The 19434-nt window shown below is 33.8% G+C and overlaps 1 protein-coding gene across 1 annotated transcript in view; it reads left to right on the top strand.

Annotated features, from left to right (window-relative positions):
• Positions 1–6014, top strand: part of LOC136982962 (chloride channel protein C-like) — a 38292-nt gene extending 32278 nt beyond the window's left edge. The window contains exon 16 of the mRNA XM_067279539.1: positions 5691–6014. Coding sequence (XP_067135640.1) covers positions 5691–5924 — 234 coding nt within the window. The 3' untranslated portion in view covers positions 5925–6014. The remainder of the gene's footprint in view (positions 1–5690) is intronic.
• The last annotated feature ends 13420 nt before the right edge of the window (positions 6015–19434 follow it).

Raw genomic sequence — 19434 nt, 5'->3', positions numbered from 1 at the left:
TTGTATCCTTTAGTTCAAAATTTCCTGAATGAAAAAAACCACATTTGACATTCAGAGTTTAGTAGTATCTTCCCTGTACACAGTACAAGTATTTTTTACTATTTGTATAGCATGATATCTTTACAAAACTTTAAAAGCATGCATAATATGCCTGATGTGCATTTTATCTGCAGACATTTTGACTTGATTTTATTCAAACAAAATGTGATGTAAAAAAGTTTAAAATAAGCTTCAAAATACAATCTAACATCAGGAATATTTACAATTTATAATTACATCACATATTTATGTTAAGTAAAAACAGCCGTTAATAAAAGTATGCAAAAAATTTCTGTTCAAATCCTAATAAAATTACTCTAATACAGTAGTAATATTTTGCTATTCTGTAATGCATATGTGTATTTTTTGACTTTATGATTTATACATGCTAGGCTTGTAAACTTCTCGTTAAATTTGTGTTAAATCAGATAAAGATACTGATTTTTCCGTTATTGTTTAAATGGACTGATTTTCTTTCTGTTTCCATGTTAGACAAGTTCTGCTATATAGAGGTTTATATAGATTTTAAATTTTAATGATATATTGTTTGCTATAAATTTACATTATAATATGTAGAAACTGGATAAAGATCACAAAAATAATAGAAACACACCTTCTTGTATCCAACAAATGAATTTCAAAAACAAAGAATGTGTGTTTCTGTTATTTTTGTAAATTTATAAAATAAAATCTGAAAAACAGACTAAAAAATTCTCAGACATTATTATTATTATTATTAAACATTTTTAGAGGTTTTTCTTTATTAAATAATTAGTTATTACTGATAGTGTTAACACAGATTGAATGAAAACAAAGAATAAGCAATGAGTTTATTAACAACTGAAATAACTGAATTATTAATAGAGATTAAAAATAAAAGTAAAATGAAAAAAATGAAAAATATAATTCAAATATGGATTAAATTTTACATAACATTACTGGAAAATTTAGAAGTAAATCTTTTTAATGAAAATTTATAATCATATATTTACCATTTTAAAAATTTTAATGTAATAGAAAGACATTTAGGAATGATGTTTTATACACAAAATTTATTTAATAACTTGAATAATTTTTCTAGCTTTATTTTTTAAAATTAAACTTGGCCAGACAGCAAATCAGTTTTTTTTATGGAAAATATATTGTAAATCTAATAAATGAATGTACAAATTTATTGGAGAAATGATTTATTATTATTTTATTTTTAAATATGATATCAATTCAAAAGCATCTTACATACTACTGAACATAGCTTTTTTCTTTTTTTTAAATAAAATTTTCTGTTTAAAATTTAACATAACATAGCATAACACTCTTTCATACATTTATATAATTAAGAGAGAATTTGAAATTTTCCCAGGAAATTTTTGTGGGTGGCCCATTTCAGATATGTCAGACTTTGTCTCCCAACACCTCTCTGCCCTGTTGTGGGCCTGGCTGAATCTACATTGTGTATGGAAAAAGGCCCTTTAATGATCACAGGGCAAGAAGAGAGAGAAAAAACTGGCATATTGCAAGAAATAGGAGGAGCATGGGAACACCGTTCTAACCCATAAGTATGCATTTTATTATGTCAGTAATCATACATCTAGACAATGTAACTTTTTTATAATTGCATTACTTTGCTCTAGAGTATAGTGTGCTTGAAAATTCAAAATTCATGCTTCTAGTCATGTAGGTTTGAATACATAGAATGTCAAAATTCTAGGAAGAACCTATTTTTTTATAATACATGTTTTATTTATATATTTATAATTATGTATTATGAACCTATATGGTAAAGTTTTATAACGTGTTCTGGCTCTAGAAAAGTATATTAGAATAGCATTCCGACAGCAGACAGATTTCATCCACTGGTTTATATAGATCATAGGTTTTATATATAAATGAAGTCTATGTTACTGATATGAATTATTTTAGAGCTATTTGATATAAAGAGATTTCAATTTTTATTGTTTACATTTTTTGTACATTATTGTTTACATAACAAATTTGGTACAATGGTTGCTTTTACACTTCGTGGATTGGTGACATTATTTCTATTATTTATTTTAATTTGAAAATTCACACATCAATATATTACATAATATGTTATAGTAGCATAATAGCATTTGAAAATAAATTCTTATTCTTTTATAAAATAAAATTGATTTGATAGACTTCACATGAATTTCATTTTAAGTAATAATAGTAATAATTTAACCATTTTTACTAAAGAAATCCTCAAATATGACGATGATGATGATGAAAACAAACGTCATAAAAATATAATTGTTCCATACTGTTATATGATGGCATATTTTTGGTAGATCTAAAATGTATCAGAAATTGAAATGGTCTTTGCAACTAATAACAGGCTAATTAATTATTAATTAACTTGTATGTCTACAATTTATGTAAAAAGGGTATAAATCATTTTTTACATAAATTGTACTTCCGCAACGCAGAGAATTGCCGAAAACCTTTTATACAGAAAATTTCCCGCTTTTAAGTTGAATGTAACTTTACAATGTCACTATTCTTTTATTCTTGTGAATAATGACATTATATCTACCTTTCAAACTCCTAACTTCAGAAAATTGGAGATTGCAGTGGCTTTTATAAAAATTTGATTGGATCTAGTGAAGTGATGGAAGCATAGAATACTTTTGAAATTGTCAACTACCATATTTGACGACATATAAGATGCAAGTTCTGTCACAAAAATAAACTCAAAAATCACCCTGCATCATATATGTAAAGTCGTGGTCCCAAATGTTAATGAATTCTCCAAATGGCCTTCGGTAGGTTTCAGGTAATCTCTATTTAGTCCGGTTCTTGAATAAAAATGCTATTGTTTAATTAAACACATTATTATTTTACTATTTGTTGATATAGCTAAGCTATTTTGCATGTATTCATGTTGAATATTTTAAGGATAAATTTTAATTGTAAATAGTTTCATTTAATTCCCTTTTTCCTGATAAATAAAAGTATGCATTTTAATTTTACTTTATTAAACTAGAATGCAGTATTAAAAACTTGGGGGAGTGCCAAAGGAACTAAATACACAGTTTTTTTCCCTAAATATTCTACACTGAGATGGGATAGGTCCTATAGTAGAACATGCTAAATCAGTATAAAATGAGATTTCTATGATATAACCACGGAAGAGTTCCCACACAAAAATGTCTGCAAAGAATATTTTATTTTCTAGTTTTATTACGGTAATAATCTTTTTACAGATCTGCAAATACGTGTTTTTGCGTAGCTAACCAAATGCTGGTTGTTTCACTATATTTTAATTCATCGCCCCAGTTTATATTACTTCTGGAGAAATACTTTGTTTATCCGTTAGCAAATTGCATTATCGACAGCGTGTTTGTTTCTTTGACCGAGATGCTAAACGACTGGACGAAGAGTTGGCAAAATCTGAAGACATAAATGCTATAACAGAAATCTTTTAGATCAAACAAAAACAGGTTGGCATGCAAGAACATTATGTATGGCCGAATTGACGATCAAGGATCTAGACTAGAGTGATGACTAGACCAAACTTATTATGCCCACCCCCAAATGAAATAACTCTACACAACTACATGATAGCAAAATTACAAATTTTGCTATCATGTCTTCAATGGTGAATGGTGATGTAAAAATAAAATATAAATAAAACATTTTGATATTTAAAGTAATATTTATTGAAATTATTAGCTAAAGCTTGCTGGTTTTTGAAAAACGGGTATAATTGAGTGAAAACAAAAAAATGTATAATTTATTTCTAATTAGGTTATAAATAACATTATAAAAATATAAAATTAATAAGTTTTTTATTTTATGTATTGAAGTTTTATAGAAAAACATATTTTTGATCAAAATAAATGAATTATTTTCATATTTTTAATCATTAAATAGTTTTTTATAATTATGAAAAACAACCAATAATTATCACTGTTTTGGAAAGAAAACTTAAATAAATGTATAAAATTCTAAAATGTCATAATGCATGCAATAAATGAAGCACAGGTCCCATATTCAAAATGAGCAAGCTTTAGCTAGTCATTACTTGTATTTTATGTACTTATCTATACTTATATTTTACTCGGAAGTAAAAATGACTACCAATTTATTTATTGCTGTTTATTTTTAACTTTGCGGCCATTTTCATTATTATGAAGCATTTTATTTTTTAAATCTTTCATGGACCCCCTGACTTTGTCTACGCACTTCCAAATTAATTTTAATTTTTTACGGATCCCATCAGCGGTTCCAAGGACCCTCAGAGGTCCGTAAGAACCATTTTGGGAAACATTGCTCTAGAGTTTATTACGTCAACGCTTATTATTAATACTTAACTTCTAACGCTTTCTTGTGTATACAGACAATAGAGTAATTAGTACAAACAATCTTTCGTCTTTACAATAAGTCCCAGGAGATCTGGGACCATTCTGAGCTCTTCAACTAACATTACAATTTGTTTATCGAAAGAATTAACTTGGGTATTAACCAATCAGCATCAGCATTGATTGCTTAGTTGTGGCAAGTTACTTCCGGTTTCTTCTTTGTTAAACATGTCATCGCCATTACAGTTGTTAATATTGAAATTCGCTGATGGATCTGCATAAGGTGGGCTTTTAAAAATTTTCAAGGGGCCCTCCAGTTTTCCCTTACGGCACTGACATCTATCAATTAGCTTTCTTTTTTACCCATAATTTCCGCTTTTTAATGTTAGTTTACTTTGACATACAGTAAATACTGTATATTCGTTTTTACTGTGTATCAAAAATAACGTAGGTTCTTGGTTTACTTCATTAATTGTATTTTGTCATAAATTTCTTTCCAGACGTACTATACCTTTAATATATCCAGTAGGAAGTTTTTAATAGCTTAAAAAATAATAAGGTTGTCGAAAATGTGGCCAGAGAGAAGAATCTGCGCGTAATTTACAAACGCAATCCAACGATTTACCGACTACTGAGAAACGACAAGAGGAGAGATCGCTCGAGTGAGTTAACAGGGGTATATTCTATACCGATAAAAAATTATCGTTTTAACACCGACATTGTGTACGTAGGCGCCACAGTACGTAACCTGAAACACAGGATAAAAGGGCATAAATATTCGGTAAACAGTGGCAGTGACAGCACGGTCCTAGCGACCTTTGCTAGACAACATGATATAACGGTGCACTGGGATAAGGCCTTCGTCATAAGAGCCACTCGATCCAGGCAGGCTGTCAAATACTTAGAAAAAATGGAAATACATAAAGCGCAGTTATCTACGCTTTGCATCAACCACCGAGATGCGGATGACCTATCATCTGCCTGGAAGTCACTTGTCGAATAACATTACGCTTTGGCACGGGAAAGAGATGGAACCTACTACGGTCTCATCATATTCTTCTATTTATTGCCGTTTATTAATTTCTTCTTTTATTCTGTTTGTAGTTTAGACCCGTCAATGCGCAGACGCAGTTTTTTGTAAATTCGAACGCCGTTTTTTCTAATTTCGAATTTCGTTCGTTTTTGGTATTCGTTTAACTGACGAAGGCTAATTAACGCAGCCGAAAACGTTTTTAAGCTATTAAAGACTTCCTACTGGATATATTAAAGGTGTAGTACGTTTGATTTATATTCCAGTAAACGTTTCTCTTTGGTTTTATTTCTTTCCAGGTTCCTTATGCAAATCTGTCAGCCATGTCTGTGCAAGAAACATTTTCTCTTCACAGGACCTACATCGTTTTCCGTTCACTAGGATTGAGACATTTGACCATTGTCGATAGAAGAAATCGCGTCACCGGAATAATTACTCGAAAGGATTTGATGGGATTTCAATTAGAAGAAAGATTAGGAACAATTATCAATCAGAGATTATTAGTGGAAGGACGAGCGGAAGAATTGTCATAGACTAAACATTTATCACTGTTATGTTTTTTGTTTATTAAATTTTAAAATGTTATTATTTTGAAATAATAATTAAAATCAAATGAGAATTAATTAATTATTTTTGTTATGAACAGTATAAGAAATATTACTCAAAATATGTGTATAAATCTGTTCTTAAATTTTTCATCTAAATACATCTGTTCATCTGCTGAAATTGTTCATCTAAATACATAAATATGTACGGTGTATACTTATTTGCATTAACTCTCAGACAATGAAAATACATGAGTATGTTTCATTTGTTTTGTAGGAGCGATAAGTATACAGTGTACGTAAAAGCAAGTGAAGGAATTGCTATAAAATAAATTATGCATGCATGCAGCTTTAAAGGCATCAGAGATCTCACTGATGCACCACTATAATTCATGTTTTAGCAGTTCCTTTGCTTTGCTTTTGCATACTTTGTATACCTATCCCCGTTACAAACAAATGGAGCATACTCCACATCTTTTCGCAGTCTGCAGTGATATGCAACATCAAATAGTGATTGTGATCACTTGCTTTTGAAAGCTATTCCAAAAACAAGCAGTCACAATAATCTGCAGCATTTTCTTCAGTACTATTTGTCTTTTGATCATAAACCAGTGTCAATATTACTTTCACTTTTTAATCCTGCTCAAATTTTTAAAACTGTATTTAAAAGTTCGACATTCATTCTGTTTCTTAATTTGGTTTTTATAATGTTCATCTCACTGAAGGTGCACTCGACTTCAGCATTGAGTGATACGCACAAAACCCTTTAAGCAAAATCAGCCAATTCTTTATAGGAGTTTCGACTAATAGCATCTCGTGTGAAGATACTTCAGTCCAAAATGCTATTCAATCATCTGTGTTTTTCCACGGGATAATGACGAAATGTTATCATTGCAATTCAGTTTTAGATTCTGTTAGCCTATATTAGTGTATAACTGAGGGAAAGTATGGCGATCGATCAAAAAATACATTGCAAAGATTTTTACAAGATTTTTACATTTTTGGACTTGGGGACCTTGAAATGTCGAGAAATGCCAAAAAGTTCGGAGGTTTTTCTGTTTGCGTGGATGATGATTGTGTGGTGGAGCATGATTTTGTTCACTCTCTTTGTTCACAACTCTTTGTTCCTGTGCTTTCTGTCGATAATTTCTGAAATTTTACAGGAAAGTTTTTTTGTTAGGACTGATACTATTAAATTTTGGTTGTTAAAGTCGAAAGGGTGGAAAGAGAAAAGGGAGTCGTGTGTCGTATCTCGAATAGGATCGGACTTATGACAATTTTTGTCGTTATTAGCATTTACAATTTTTTTTATAAAGCTCATCCCCCCTCAAAATTAAGTCTTTTCTTATAATAACTAAAAATATAAAATATTTTAAAATAAAATATCATAACAGATGGCGCAATTTTAAATGTCGCCGGGAAAGTTAAGCAACTCGGTGCTGGATTTTTCCAATGACGTCAGATTCTATTTTCAATGCTTCTAATAAATCAAAGGCTTTAGAAACGCTCAAGGCATTAGATATAAACAAGTGTGACATCTTTTTCAACATGTTTGCATTCGTTGGTACTTTTCATTCATTGTGTAAACAAATCAGATAAAAAGAATGAAATCAAGGGGCGTATTCAGAATCTCAGCGTCAATTCAGTGAGATGCTGGCGTTTTCGAGTGAACACAAAACACTGACTGCTGGGGATATTGTGAAAGAAAAAACAAGCAAAGTGGCGAATGACGTGGACGTTAAATTTATTTTTGAACTTATTTGATGAGAACAGGTTAACGAAAAAAATGAATATTTCGATAAGAGAAAGAGGGATGAAGATTTTTTAAATTTCCGAAGGAGTTATAAATAACGAAACCGATCCTAATACGCCGTTTGCACTGAGCATTACAATCTAGATTGTGATGCCATGATGCGACCTCTCTCGACCATTTAAATCGCGATTGAAACGAGGTTCAATCGCGATCCACACTAGTTTTTAAAACTAGATCCAGTCATAAAAGAGTTCCCACAATCCCACGGGCGCGAGAAGAAACAAGATGGCTGCGGAACAAGTATTGGACTATCAACAGAGAAATAATAAAGATATTTGGAGAGACGATGAGATTGGTTATTGTTAGATATATGGCAAGAAAAAGTAGATGACTTACGCAGAGTCAAAAGAAATAGAATTGTATATCAGGCTGCCGCTCTGCCAGAGCATACACAAGGACGATCCGAAGAAAAATAAAGAATTTGACTCCACAATATCGGTAAGTGGAATAAAGATATGATTATCATTAAGCCTATCAGTAACACATCTCCGTTACAAGCTTGCATTTTGTTTGTTAGTGTTCGTGACTTATCGCGTAGTTATGTCAGTTTTATCGTGTGCAATAGCCAGTTTCTTCTCAAACGGACTGCCTATGCGAGCAGCTCGATATTAATATACTAACTTAATCTTCATTTATTCATCAACAAATAAATGAAATTCCCATTGTCAACGCAAGCTCTTACAAGTCTCGTGGTAGCTGCTGTCTTGTTTGCTGGTGTGTCGAGCACCGAAAAAGACCACTTTCAGTTTGCTGGCAGCAACCGGAAGTTGCCTGAAATTTTGAATACCCCAAGGTATATTTATCTAATAATTTCCTGTTAAGGCTTAGGGCAATTTAGTTATCAGATTAGCTTTTTGGTTTCTAACCCAAGGTCTTGGATTCGCGAAGTCTTGTATGTCGCACGTTAAAGGATCAAGTGTATTTTCTCTTGTTGGTACAACAATGTTATTCAGAAACAAAAGATTGGCTAACAGCATGCCTGGATCAGCATTTTTGACTGAAAAATGACATTCACCCTTTCTACATGATCAAGAACTTGCTTTAAATAAAGCGAGTAAACCTTATTACTGTTTATTAAACACGTTGATCAACATCACATTTATTACGTAGTCTAGTTACTTCAAAGTGACACTTGAGTTGAACCCATTGATCACATAAACGTCTAACGAGAGAAGCTACGGAATGCCACATTGTTTGGCATGCTTGGACAATCTTCAGCGGACAATGACCATCGTTGATTGTTGCATGAAGTTGCTTGTATGCTAACTGGCCAGAACGGAACCAACTGTATGCTTCGGTAACCAAAAATTCCAAATGCCTAGGAAAACTTTCGCTGCAGCGGATGCAGCAAATTTAAAGAATGACGGACATTTAACTAGTATCAGTGAAGATATTTCTTGCATAAAGGCCACTGTTTGCTTCAATCGTGACATTAGCATTATCTGTACCAATACCAACAAGCTTTTTAATATTTAACTTGAATTTTTCAAGAGTTTTTTAATACATTAAACATGGCTTCAGCCTTATAGTTATCTAGCACTGCTAGCTTTAAAAATAAGAAAACGATTTTTCTTTAGCAGTGTCGAAATAAATCACAACAATTCTAAAATATTTGCTCACACAGATGTCGATTGTTCAGCTAATAAAACATACCAACATCTGCAATATCATTGTTTAGTTTAGTTGAAAAAGTGGCTACATTTTTAATGATTGCAAAACATTTAGTATAATAAAGTTGCATATTACCAGCAATACCTGTATTCACGAGGAAATGATATTAGGCAACATTTATATCTCGAAAAAGTTGATACTCGTATATGATAAGAGAATGAAAATAATTAAGTTATAAAAAGATCTTTACACTGGAAATAAATAGTAGCATACTTCAAAAATTTAATTTTTAATCTTTAATTTAAAGCGCTATCCTTACTAAACCATAGCGAATACAAGAAAACTTCCTGTACTTTATTTGCTCTACACAAACTCCTCTGTTATCTCCTGTTGTCTTAAAGTTAAATGTGAAAGATGAATTTCGTCAATAAATGATTTTCTAAATTGAAAATCGCTAAAACTTCAGCTAGATAGATAGAGAATATCTTATTAACCGTCGTCTTCAATCTTAATACCAATGCAAATAGTCATCTCATTACTCAACAATTTTTAATATTTATCAACTGTATATTTACTGTTTCTAATATTTTGTATGAAAAAAATTAAAAAGTAAGTTTTATATGCAGGATTCGTCCGTAAAAACTTTAAACATTCATAAAAAAAAAAAAAACGGAATGAAATGCAATTTCCCGTGATATTATCAGTAGGATAGGTTTTTGTAGACGGAAAAAATTAGTTCTAAAAATCACCGATCGGTGGCACTGACGTACAAAAGACAACGAATAAACGCAAAGATGAGATCTAGTTCCGCTGCTGGAACTGGAACTGTTGGAACCGATCTGAGTGCGAAACGATTCCATCGGAACCGTTAAGCTAGGCTGTTCTTCGGAACAAATAGGTTAGACGGTTCCTCGGAATCATTACGTACCGTCGGAATTGCTTAGTCTGTTGGACTAGACCAGGAGTCACCAAACTTTTTTCACAGCGGACCACATAACCATTTTTTTGTTTTATTTATTAAGTTACGGCAACGCAACACTTGGGCGATCTGCCTAGGGGGATGCCTTTCGGGAGGTCTTTTTAAGGCTAACTGGCCCCTATTTAGGCGTTACAGACGTGGAGAAAACCCGGAAAATTCCATGTGGCCAACCCATCCAAGCACGGCGCGAACCCACGACCGAACCAAGGTCCTGGAATATTCTAGGACCTTGCGACCGAACTCCCACAGCCGATTGCAGAGACAGAGTTTACGTTAAACGATGTTTAACAACAGAACGGCCTATAGATTTTGGCTGCTGAACTTCGGTTTAAAATGCGTTGCAAAGACGACGAGCGTCTATTTCTGAACGCCCTCTAAACGAACTTTGGCAAAACATTGGCTGTTACTTTCTTAGCCATTACTCCCCTGTTTTAAGAGTCGTTCGGCCAATCGGGTTATTCGTTTGTGACGTCAGAAAAGGTCGCCAGCTATATTCCGAGAGCTTCCGGAAATAAAATCTTAAGGCCGTCAACAACCATTGTTCGGCAATTAATGACAATTCTTTTCCATTTCGATATTTAATTTCGTCGCCATACGGTTTAAAATACGAACAAATCCATATTTAGAAAATTTATACCGAATTCGAAATTCGTCTTCGGAATAGATTTTTAAGGAATTATTTCGACATGTGCTGTGTGAACTTTCCCAAACCATGACTGAGAAGAAACTGGAAGATTGGAGGAAAGTTTTGGAAGAAAGGAGCATGAAGATTAGCAGAACTAACAGTTTATATGACTAAGAATGATAGAGACGAGTGAAATATTAAAATCCAAAATGTGCCGCTCCCTTTGGTTCAGAGTTTTATATATCTTGGGACATTTGTCGAAATGAGAGGAGGATTGAACTCGGAGGTGCAGCATAGAATGTGGATGGATGAACTGGAGGAAGTTGAGCGGTGTGTTATGCGACAAGAAAGTTAGCTGCAATCTGAAAGGAAAATTGTATAAATCAATTGTTAGACCTGCAATATTATATGGAGCGGAGACATGGGCAATAACAAGAGCCCAAGAAAGAAAGATGGAGGTGGCGAAGATGAGAATGTTGAGATGGATGTGTGGAGTGTCAAGGAAGGATAGAATAAGGAATGATTTTATTAGAGGTTCTGTAAGGTGGGCCCCTTGAGCAAAAAGATGCAAGAATGTAGGTTGAGGTGGTTTGGCCACGTAGAGCGAAGAAGCGATAGTTATGTTGGAAATAAGATCGGGAAACTGATAATAAAAGGAAAGAGGAAGACCAAAGATGCGTTGGAAAGATAAGGCGGAAGAAGACTGAACCAGAGTGGACTTAAGAGAGAAGAAGCCCTTGATAGGGAGAAATGGAAGAAACGTATTAGAAAAGGAAACGCCGACCCCATACAAACATGGGAAAAGGCGCGGATAAAGAGAAAGAAAGATTATTACTATTACATTTTTTTTATTTCTATAAAAAGATGTCGGTAATTATTAAAATTGTCGCGTTTGTTTAACAGAACGTTCTGACTAGGTGATTAACTACAATGACTCCGAAATGCATTAACGTTTTATAACCGACACGATACTCGAATTGTAAATAAATGCAACCGATTTAAATTAATTGTAGTTTTAAGTCTTCACCCATTTGAATATCGGAATTGGAACATTTAAAACAAATTTAAAGTATTTAATTTTGTTATTTTTGCTCTAAGCAATTAATTAATGAATAATTTTGTCGATTCGTACCGTTTACAACATTTATCGAAGGAATGATATCCATTTTTATCTAAACTTTTCCACCAACAAAACTACCACTCGAATTAAAAAGCCCTCTAAACCTGCTGTCGATTATGTCTAGAAAGTAGGTCAAATAACTTGTTTCTAACATTGTGGCAAGCTCGAAACGATGAAATCTCTCTGAACCGCGGTCAACCCGATCTGTAAACCGTTAAACGTTCTCTCTGCAATCGGCTGCCAGTGTTCAGGGACGGAAACCGCTTGGCCATTGGTAGGCCTAACCATTTTGTTCAATACACAAAAAGTAAAGTAAACCAATATATTCATTTACGAATAAACAAACACGATCGCTGCAGCCAGCTCGTAATCGCTTTTCTTAGAAACTTCATTACAACCACTTAAACCACTTACACAAGAAGCGTTCTGATATCCAAAATCGCCGAATGTTTTATTTCACTAATTTTAATAAAAATATTACTGTCAAATGTAAAAATCAGATTGGAGCAATTTTGGCATTTTTACTTACACTTATTTTAATTTTTTCTACGTAGTAGGTTCATCTACAATCTATGATATTTCCATATAAATAATTATATTTTAGCTCATCTGTAGCACGGTACGGCGGCGGGCCGGATGAACTGACCTCGCGGGTCGGATCTGGCCCGCGGGCCGTAATTTTGTGACCCCTGGACTAGACAGTCCCTCGTCGGCTTTTCTCCCTATTATTTGTTCTGTCGTTTTCATTCTGGTCTATCTGCCCCAAATTATTCTTATTTAACTCGGAATCTAAGGAAAATATAGACTATCACAAAACCTGGACGCCTTACCCCTCTCCTGATTTCATCCCCTTATTAACTTCTAAACCATTTGTCCTATCTGCATCAAATTTTTCATACTTATTCTCTGGGACTCGGAGGAAAATATAGACTTTCGTGAAATCCGGACACTCATTCTTCTTCTGATTTGATCTCGACACTTCGCGATAAACATAACAATTGTAAGCTAAAATAACCAAAGTTGTAATATGGTTTTCATTTTAACGTTTAGCCATTTTACTGTTTGGACGGGCAATGCCGGGCATATTTGCTGATTACTAATAAATCAAATAATTATGAACTCTAATAAAAGTGTAAATTTTTAAAATATCTTTGTAAATTTAAACAACTCTAAACTAATTTGATTATTCCTATAAACCCGTGGAACATTTCGTTAGTTCAAGTTGAAATCCAGATAAAAAAGCCGTCACCCTTCCGTGGAAAGCCGTATTCGTGAAAGTACAGAATGAAGAACGAGTTAGTAGTTCCGATCGGAACCGTCTCGACACTCGGTGTGGAACTGTTCAGAACAGCTTTTTGGAACGGTTCCGACCGGAACTACCCACCTCTAGACGCAAATGACAATGAAAATGACTTTTCAATGTGATTTCTGGTTGTGGGAGTGTTTAAAGTCCCGAATGTTTCGATCAGCATTTTTTCAATTCCAATAATGTGGAATTGAAAAAATGCTATACGCCATGAGGTAGCATCCATTCGTCCAGACATACTTCACTCTGCAGTTGCGGATGTTGTTACTCGGCTAAATTGTGTTATACCCTGTGGTGGAGGTCACGTCGAACACTTGTTTGTCTAATAAACACATTGAAGGTCATTTTCCCTGTCGTTTTAATTTCTTTTTTATCAACGTCACCTATTAATTTCTCCAGTCAACAAAAACCTCCGTGCTGACAATACTTATCACGCAAACCGCATTTCGTTTCGATAATTCTTCCATTTTTTACGAATGCGTAAAGTTTTTACGGACATTTTGCCCACACTGTGTATTTCTCATTGTATCCTGTTGTAAGCATCTGAACAAATACCCGGTTTGGCCGATTGTTTGGATATTGAAATAGCATTATTTAATTTCCAATACAAAAGTAGGATGTAGAAATTATTGTATAACGATTTAAAACAATGCTTCTAAGGGCTCTTGCTCGATTTTCCCGGTACTCGAACAGGAGATTAGGGGAGGGGAACCATGAGGAAATCCGATAATTTTAAATTCTATTTTAGCTGTACACAAACTGATACAGCCATAAAATGATTTCTTTTTAAAGTAAATAGAAAAGAAATGCGGGAATGGGAACGTCTCGTGTCCCATTTTGTCAATGTAGAAAGTTGGTCACTAGTAAATATCCTTTGCCATGACAAGAGTAATGTTTCCTCTTTTTGGCAAATGAATTAAAATTACATTTATTAAGAGTACTGACTAATACCAGGATTAAATTAAAGTTTAAATATTTAAGTGCATATATAATTTTTCTATATTGACATGAATTCATTTGACCATTAATAGAATTAATGGTAAAAAGAAAAGAATCGCATGTAATATCTTTAATTGATGCAATTAATCGGTATAAAAAGTTAGAGACTAGCATTGTTCATAGATGGCAGCAAAAAGAAATCGGAGACTCGAGAGTATTGATTCATAAAGCAACACATTTTCTGTGGTATGCATTATTTCATATGTTGCATCACTAAACGAAATTATTTCACTTTACGTTTTATTTACTAATAAATAAATTTCTTTGATTTATGTTTATTTGTTGGCGAAAATTTGATTAAACGATTTCTAAATTAAATTAAACTTCACTTAATTGAAAATCGAAGCGTGTCGATAAGTCCGAAGGATTAAAAGTAATGTAATATGCAATAATTAAAAATAATAAATGATGATAAATTTACTTATCTGTCAAAAGATGGCAGCACTATTATACTAACTTTATATCCGGAATCTAGTTATATCAATTCTTAAAAAGACTTAAATAATTACTTTATATTATTTCTAGAAGCTTTTTTGTTTCAGGTAAAATGTTAAATATTATATTTGATTTAAGCAAAATAATAAAAAAATTAAATAATTTTTTATATTATTTCACTCATAGATGGCAGTTAAACAAAACATTGAATTGCCATTTAATTCAAAAATTAAAACGTTTACAATTATTGTTAATGAGATTTTACAAATACAATTAATATAATGTATATGTTTTTAAATTGAAATAAATTGCTATATATGAAGCAGAATGTGCTGCGAGTGAAGCTTGTATTTCTCGGTTAATTGTGATAGATGTTGATTTTGGCAAAAATTCGATTCCGAAATTGTAACATTAGTAATATACGCTGGCAGAATTGGGTTATGTTGGAATATTTGTGCTGAGAGACGTTATATAAAACGCCGTCTACTCATTGTCGGCGTATAGACGTATGTCACCCGAATATGCCGAATTAGCTGGAGTCATTTGGACAATGGCGCGATGTTTTCTGTGTTAAATTCGATTGGAAACGCTCGCAACGATACATTTGATTTGAAAATAACCTTTTGCTGCGATTCTCGCTAATAATTTAACCCTTACTATAAACAGGAAGCATTGAAACCGTTCCAGCTCATAAAAAACCATTAGTGTCAAGCATTTTTTGGAAACAAGATCGATTATGCATTTAAGCCGTCGAGAAGACTACAAAAGATTTTTTTACATAAATTTTGAACACATTTTTGTTCCGGTTGACACCTATCATTTCCAGATCGCCTATCTCCTAACGTATAAAAAAGGTAAGAAGAAAAAAGTTGATGACCTCCATAAAAATCAATCTATAAAGGTTTTTAGAATTAAAGCAAAGTAGGGAATCGGTATTTTTCAGAATTGAGTACGGGAGGAGACTTGAAAATGGTGATTTAGTAAGGGTCTCCCAGTTTCCACGACCCTTGGTGACAATCAGTAAATAGGACACCTACTAGGGGACATATACACCATCCATAAAACCACATCGTGTAAGGCACAGACACCAGGTCACAGTAGACAGGTGGTCTATTCCTACCGCAATTGCCCGTCCATACACTGATCAGAATAGGGACGAGACAGCCGTATCTAAATCCAGATACATGGATGCAGCTTCCTGCTCCATATTGACGAACATTAAAAATCTATTCTTTAACAAACCATCCATCAAACAGTCTCCACCCCTCGGGATACAATGAGAGTTTTACCGTTGACAAAGAGTTAATCGCTCTATGGGGACGAGGTACGTATCGGAATGTGGGACCACGATACAAGCGGGCTATTTATTATGTAAATTTTGTATCACCCCGTAGAATATTCTATTGACGGGTCCACAAAATGGCTAGTAACTCGTTTCGTCATCTTAAATTTACTCTCGGATTAGTTCTCCCTTATTTTTCCCCCCTTTATGTAGTTAACTTATGAAATCAGTTCAAAAATTGATCCGTTGTCTCCAAGTAATTGACGTAATTCGCTCACGTGGTCTTTCGTGACGTAATAGGTGTATGAGTAAAGTCAATTTATAACCGTGACCCAGAATGGCGATAGATGAGTGGTGGTGACAAATCGACTCAAGGCCGAGCCGGATATAGTGGCCAAATTTAAGCCGTAACATAAGCGACACATAGATCAGGCTATGAGGTCTACAGGAGTGCGACGAAAATTGGACAGGTCTGGGATTTAGCCATCTGGCACCTTTTAAGTGTATTGTTTATAATGATGCCAGAGAGTAGCAGAGTTGTTGACTTTCCAGTAAAACACTTCTGCTTAACAGAAGAGAATGACAAAAATATAAGCCGTATATTCTGTTAAATTATACAAGAAAAATGTTTATCCGTTATAAAAGAATGAGATTTCAAAAATGTTTCCCAGACCAACCTTGAGAGGATATTGAAGATATTGGGAGCATGGTGGTGCCATCATGCCAGACTAGTCAGGTGGGATAGGGGTGGAGGTAATCCCCTAGTTGAATTCTCTTGCACGGTGTACACAATGGGAGCAAGGTGAAGATCTCACTGACCCATCACGTAATGCATGATACAGATCTGGACAGGATCTTTGTCGTCTTTCTTGAACTATGCTGAATTGCTTCTGTCAAATGCAGGCTATTTTTTTAAAACGATGGTAAGAGAGGGTTGCAGAATGACGTCAGATGCTGAGCAGGTTAAAAAGATCATTCTCTACTTGGGTGATCTTGTCTTCAGTTCAAAAGAAAACTATTTGCTATTTTATAGGGTAAAGTTGTCGAGGGAGTCAGATAGGAAGAAAAAAAAAAAAAATACTGGCATTGATTATCTCGGCTTTAAAGGCTTTGAATAAAAATGGTCTATAGAATTCTTGGGTATTTCTGGTATGCATCAAATCTTTTTGTATTTGTGAGACAAAAAAAGAAAAAAAAAGTAGAGTTTAGTCAAATAACATTATCGTTTCGATCAAAAGAATTATTCACGTCACTACTTCACGAGGGTCTCACTGAGTAAAAAGAATACCTTCACATTTAAGTTTACAAAACAAATTCTTGAAATTCTTTCTTTAGAATTTCTTTTTTTAAATCTACTTTGCTGAATAACACAAGAAAAAAGCCGTAGACCTACCTGTCCTAACATAGGACAGGTGAAGGAACGGGAGAACCGTCCTGCTGGTGTGACATCCCGTGATCCATGACATTGTGGTGACAGCCCAACTTGTCCTCGGGTTATAGGGACTTTTACAAGTCCTAGTCCCCTACCGTCCCCTTTTGGATGTATGGATTGAAACCGAGTGTGGGAGAGAGAAATTGGAGAGGTGTGTCAATATAACCGAAATGATGAATCATCCCGCAGAAGTGTGATGGCATTCAAGTTTTCGTGCTCTGAAATGTCTCCGCACATAAGCTTTGAAAGTGCTCTTGTCCTGTGAAGAGATTCGATGCGAAGGAAGATTATGAATATCAGAATACCTGAGCATTGTACGATAAGTTATGTGGGAAGATTAATAATTCATTCACATAACAGGTACTACAAAAAATGAAAGAGGGAGGAAAAAATAACCATTTCCTTCCTTTAATTTAATTTCACAATCGACACAGAGAAGCTTTATTCACCATATTCGATTAAGCGACTTCATTTCCAACTTTCTCATCTATTTTTATAGAAAATGCCTTTTTACAGCCTCCTTATTCATTAATGAAAACACCCAGTTTGTCATCATTCCATTTTCTTCAATTGGATGTCCGTAAATCATTGCCAAGTAATCCTGACAAGGTCCTTAGTTTGCACGCAATGGCGTTACTGCGATGACAGCCATGGCCAAACTTAAGAAGTAATCAATACCTTTTTCGGCCTCTAAATCTGTTTTTAGATTGTTCTCTTAAATAGAACTCGATTCAAAAAAGTTCCACAACACAATTAAGTTGCAAAGTAAAACAATAGACTTAACACAGAAAGTATTTTGAACCTGTTTTCGACACTCTTAATGAAACTGTTCTCTCGTCAACGTGGTGTTCATCAAGTTTGGCTATTTTTCGTTTAATATTTCTTTTTTTTTTTTTCTTTCGTTTATCGCTCAATTTTTCGTGACGTCTTCGTCATTATCAATGTTACGATAGGGCGGAGTTACTTTAATAATTAACACTCTACCACCGCCGATATAATTTTAATTTTATCAAGATTATAGCTTTAATCTCTCCTAGAAATCGTTGTTTAATGGCATTAATTAGTAATCCAGAGAATTTTAATTAGATCCTATTAATATAGATAACCTAAAAATAAGTACAAATTCCTAAGATTCTATTTATGTTACGCGCGTAAATATTTTTAACGCAAAGATTAAATTTCCTAAAAGATATAAAATAAAAATTAACACGGTGTTTAAAAACTTGTACAGAAGCATAAACGATAAAGGCCAATACATAGCTTTAAGTAAAGCAGTTAAAGATAATGAATGGTCAGACTGTATTTCAGCTGTTCAGACTCTTTTCTGAACGACTTAGCAGACATTAGAACTGCACCTGTTTCGTTATGTCACCAATTGGCACACCTTCAGTGCGGGATAGAATAACTTGGCCAACGTTTTCACTTGTCTCAACAAGCCATGACAGATGACAACACGTGGACGTGTAGAGAAGAAACTCGAAACGAACTTCTTCATCTATTCCTCGTCTCAGAAGTTCATTTTCTAGTATTAATTAATTCGGCCAAGTTTTATATCTTTAATCGGGATCGCGAGTAATGGGAAAAGGAAACAGAAAAGCAAATAGTCATTATCGAAACTAATTACAGGCAATGCCAATCACTTGTAAGATTTAAGGTTTGTAGCGTCTATCGGGATTTTCTTTGACATATGCGCTTCCCCGGGGTAACAGGTGTCCTTCTATCAATCATGTTCTCTTGGCACTTTTATTTCCTTTTAAATTGCTTGAGTATCACCCAACTTGATTCTATACGAAATGAAGAATTGTACGAAGAGGTTAGCACTTTTTTTTTAATTACATCCTGATAATGTTTAATAAGCTGACGACTAAGATGGAGTTTCTGGAAAACTTGAAAATC

Source organism: Centruroides vittatus, unplaced genomic scaffold (genome assembly GCF_030686945.1).
Source record: "Centruroides vittatus isolate TY-2023 unplaced genomic scaffold, ASM3068694v2 contig_875, whole genome shotgun sequence".
NCBI classification, from domain to species: domain Eukaryota; kingdom Metazoa; phylum Arthropoda; class Arachnida; order Scorpiones; family Buthidae; genus Centruroides; species Centruroides vittatus.
Note: the sequence above shows the minus strand (reverse complement) of the source record. Positions and strands in the feature narration are given on the sequence as shown.